The following is a 3,323-nucleotide window of genomic DNA, read 5'->3' on the forward strand; positions in this document are numbered from 1 at the left end:
TGAAGCTAGTGAGATGATTTATCTTTATTGCCTAAACCGCGGAACATTCTCTACACAGCAAAAAGGAGAAATGGGCCAGGAACAGGACATGCAGGGAAACCAAACTTGGGAATTTATTTAGGAGCAGTTGAAGAGGTTAAGGTCCCAACTTGATGAGACTGCAACCTTGAAACAGCAGACAGTCTCTCAGTTCAATAAGGTGAGGCAACAGGACAATGAGAAAGAAAGAGGACTCCCTAAGAACCAGATGGTTTCAGGTTTCAAGTAGAGGAGAACCTGAGCTCATAGTTTCTCATTAGGAAGCCCTCGCTGAGGGACAGGCATCAGGCCCTTCCTTGAGCCTCCCCCACCTAGCCTATGACTTCCTTCAAGGCGGCCCCCAGCTCTGGGAAAGAATACTGGTAGCCAGCAGCCAGTGTCCGCCTTGGGACCACCTTCTGGCCCTCCAGCAGCATGACGGCACGTTCTCGCCCAAAGACAGCTTGTACCACAGTGCTGGGGAGAGGGATGAAGGCTGGGCGGCCCAGGGCTGTGCCCAAGGCCCGGGCAAACTCAGCGTTGGTAGTGGAGGAGGCTGGAGCCACTCCGTTCAGGACCCCTTGCACGTGGCTTGCTTCAAGGGCGTGGGCCAGGATTCCCGCCAAGTCTCTGATGTGAATCCAGGGGAAGAACTGGTGGCCTGAGCCGATGGGGCCCCCAAGGCCCAGGCGGAAGGGCAGCAGCATGTGACCAATGGCACCGCCTCCACGGCCCAGCACAACCCCTAGAGCAGGCAAGAAGGACGGTACAGGAAGGCCCCTCAGCCTCCAGGCAGTCCCACTGTTCCTCCCTGCTTCCCCTTCCTCACCTTTTCCCCATGCTGACTTTGCTCTGTGGCAGGCAAGGGGTGTGGCTCTCTTTAGGATGTCCCGCCCTCCCACCTGTAGGTTAGCTAGAAGTGGAGGCATCCTCTGTAAGCCCAGCTCCCCTTTTCCCCCCACCCTCCCAGCCCAGAGAAGACATTCCAACCCTGTCTGATACCCAGGCCCCTGGTTCTCACCGGAGCGCACCACCACTTGGCGTGTAGAATCTCCAGGAAGCCTCGCTGCAGCTTCCCATTTGGTTACAAGGTTGGAGAAAAAGTCAAAATCTCCTCCTGGGCTGTCTTCATCGTACTCGGCTGTCAGGCTGGGCTGGTAGTACGCTGCCGGTGGAACAGCACTTGTTTGCTCTGGGTGTCCTTGGTCCTGTCTGGCCCTTGGCCTCACCCTCCTTGGCCCTTGGGATCTCCCCATGGGAACTCAGAGCCATGGATATTTTCCCCTTGATCTTCTCCATGAGCTGACCTGTTCCGGCCCTGGAGTCATTCTTATTTTTCGTTATGGGGCTAAGCTGAGGTGCTAGAGTGAGAAGCTAAGAACAAAGACTTGGGTGCCAGGCTGCCTTGAGTTTTAATCTCAGCTCCACCATTTATTAACTCTGTAACTTCAGGCAAATTACATAACCTCTCTGTGCAGAATTTTTGCATCTTTAAAATGGGAATAATAGTACCTACTGCATAGGTTTCTCGTGAGGATTAAATGTAATATGTGCAAATCACTTAGAATAGTGGCTAATGTGTGTGTGTGTATGCGTGTGTGTGTGTGTATATATATATATATATATTTGTTATTTGGTCCCAAAGGTAAAATACAAGAATCAAGAATTCTGTTCCTAAAGAACTGTGCTATAAGAAATAAGGGACCTGGAAGTAGGTGGGACTTTCCCTGGCACTGGGAGCAGTGCCACTCCCCTCACTTCCTCTGAGGTCCCCATTTCTCAGTGAAAGTACACAAAAGTCAGGAGGAATATGCATGGAATGAGGGCCTAGGTAGTTCCCGTGCTTGGAAAAGACCAGCACTCTGGGGCCTGAGTTGCCCCTCACTGTGCTCCCTCCTTTCCCTGGCTAGTCTAAGGGTTGGTGGTGTGGGACATACCTACACCTGTGACTAAGACCCAGGCCTGGGGGGATTGTGGGGCCTTGGCAATGGCTCTAGCCAGCATTTGGGTGGTCTCCAGGCGGCTGCTGAGAACCTCTTTTTGGAAGGCTTCATTCCACCTGCAGGAGAAACGGGAAATAAAATGCCACTAAATACATGCACATACCCTTCCTTCCCTCTCTTTCCCTGGGGCCCATCCATATCCGTTTCTAATAAAACCCTGCACTGCAGCTTAGAGAAATGGTCCATCTCTTCTGTAGAAGGAAAAGGTATGTCTACTTTGGGCATCCTGAGTGGGGAGTAAGGTCCACCAGCTGGGCGGGAAGAAGGGCAAGTGGGTGTGGAGGAGTGGGGGTGGGGGAATGAGCAGTCCGGGATAAGGGTTGAGTTCTCAATCTGGAAGTCCCATTCTCCACAGCTCACAGGTTCTCCTCAGAGTCGGCCCTCTCCTCCCTCTGCTCTGAAGGATGTCAGCTTCAGGGCCCGGCTGACCTGCGGAGAGGGTTGAGGATGTTCTCTCCCGCCAGGTTGACGGCGGCATCGCAGCGGGGCAGCCCCGACGTAGCGAGCTCATCCTGTTGGAGAAAGCACACAGTGCCCGCGAGCCCTCGCCCTGCGCCACCAAACTAGGCCCCCCCATCCCCCATGCTTCCAGAATTTGGACATACCCACGTGATCCGACCAGGACCTGGCTTTCGGGAGACCAACGTCACTTCGTGGCCCCTGGCCTTCAGCAGCTGGGTTAGGGCTGTCCCAATGAAGCCCGTCCCGCCACCTGATCAGAAAATGAGAGGTGTTTACCCTCCCGGGGGCGCCTTCCATCCCCACGTGGCCCCCTCTTCCAGTGCCCTCTCATCTGACGCCAGACTTCTCCCCTCCTCGCCCCCTCCCCGCGATGCAGAGGTGACACAGGTCACAGAGCTTAGGGAGATTCGGCTTCTAGGGCTCTGAGGCCAAGGCCAGGTTGCCTGTGCACGAGACGGTGCCCTCTCTCAGAAACGGCCTCCTAGCCCTCAATTTCTGGCTATGTTTTCTTTGTATAAACCGGCCTCCTCCCACTCCCCCTTCCTGCCCTCCCTCACCCACAAGAACCCTCATAGTGACCAGAACCTAACGCGCCTGCGCAAGATTTAGAGTCCGCCTCCTCTAGGACGACTGCAGCCTTTCTGCGCATGCGTCTTTCGGGAAGCGCCCTCCACTTGTGGGGCGGGCAGGACTGGGCGTGGCCCTGCCTGGCGACCCGGAAGAATTCGTAGTGAAGGCTGTATATTTCACTGCAAGGAGAGGCGGGGATCTTGGCAAGGAGGCCGGGGGGTGGGGAAATAGGCTGAGGGGGCGGGGAAAGAAGGGGAGGAGGCGGAGGAG

At 55.3% G+C, this 3,323-nt stretch overlaps 1 protein-coding gene across 3 annotated transcripts; it reads right to left on the reverse strand.

The window, feature by feature from the left end:
* Positions 1–6: 6 nt before the first annotated feature.
* Positions 7–3,132, reverse strand: SDR39U1 (short chain dehydrogenase/reductase family 39U member 1). 3 transcript variants are annotated; one of them, XM_061180726.1, is made up of 6 exons: positions 3,069–3,132; positions 2,627–2,733; positions 2,451–2,533; positions 1,956–2,077; positions 1,040–1,183; positions 7–763 (listed from the first exon to the last, which is right to left on the reverse strand). In XM_061180726.1, the coding sequence occupies exons 1-6, from the start codon at positions 3,130–3,132 to the stop codon at positions 351–353; spliced, it is 933 nt and encodes a 310-aa protein (XP_061036709.1). In that variant the 3' UTR covers positions 7–350. The 3 variants fall into 3 exon arrangements, with proteins under 3 accessions (XP_061036709.1, XP_061036710.1, XP_061036711.1); XM_061180727.1 differs by lacking the exon at positions 3,069–3,132 and adding an exon at positions 3,041–3,068; XM_061180728.1 differs by lacking the exons at positions 1,956–2,077; positions 2,627–2,733; positions 3,069–3,132 and having other exon boundaries at positions 2,451–2,532.
* Between the last annotated feature and the right edge of the window lie 191 nt (positions 3,133–3,323).

Source organism: Eubalaena glacialis, chromosome 2 (genome assembly GCF_028564815.1).
Source record: "Eubalaena glacialis isolate mEubGla1 chromosome 2, mEubGla1.1.hap2.+ XY, whole genome shotgun sequence".
NCBI classification, from domain to species: Eukaryota; Metazoa; Chordata; class Mammalia; order Artiodactyla; family Balaenidae; genus Eubalaena; species Eubalaena glacialis.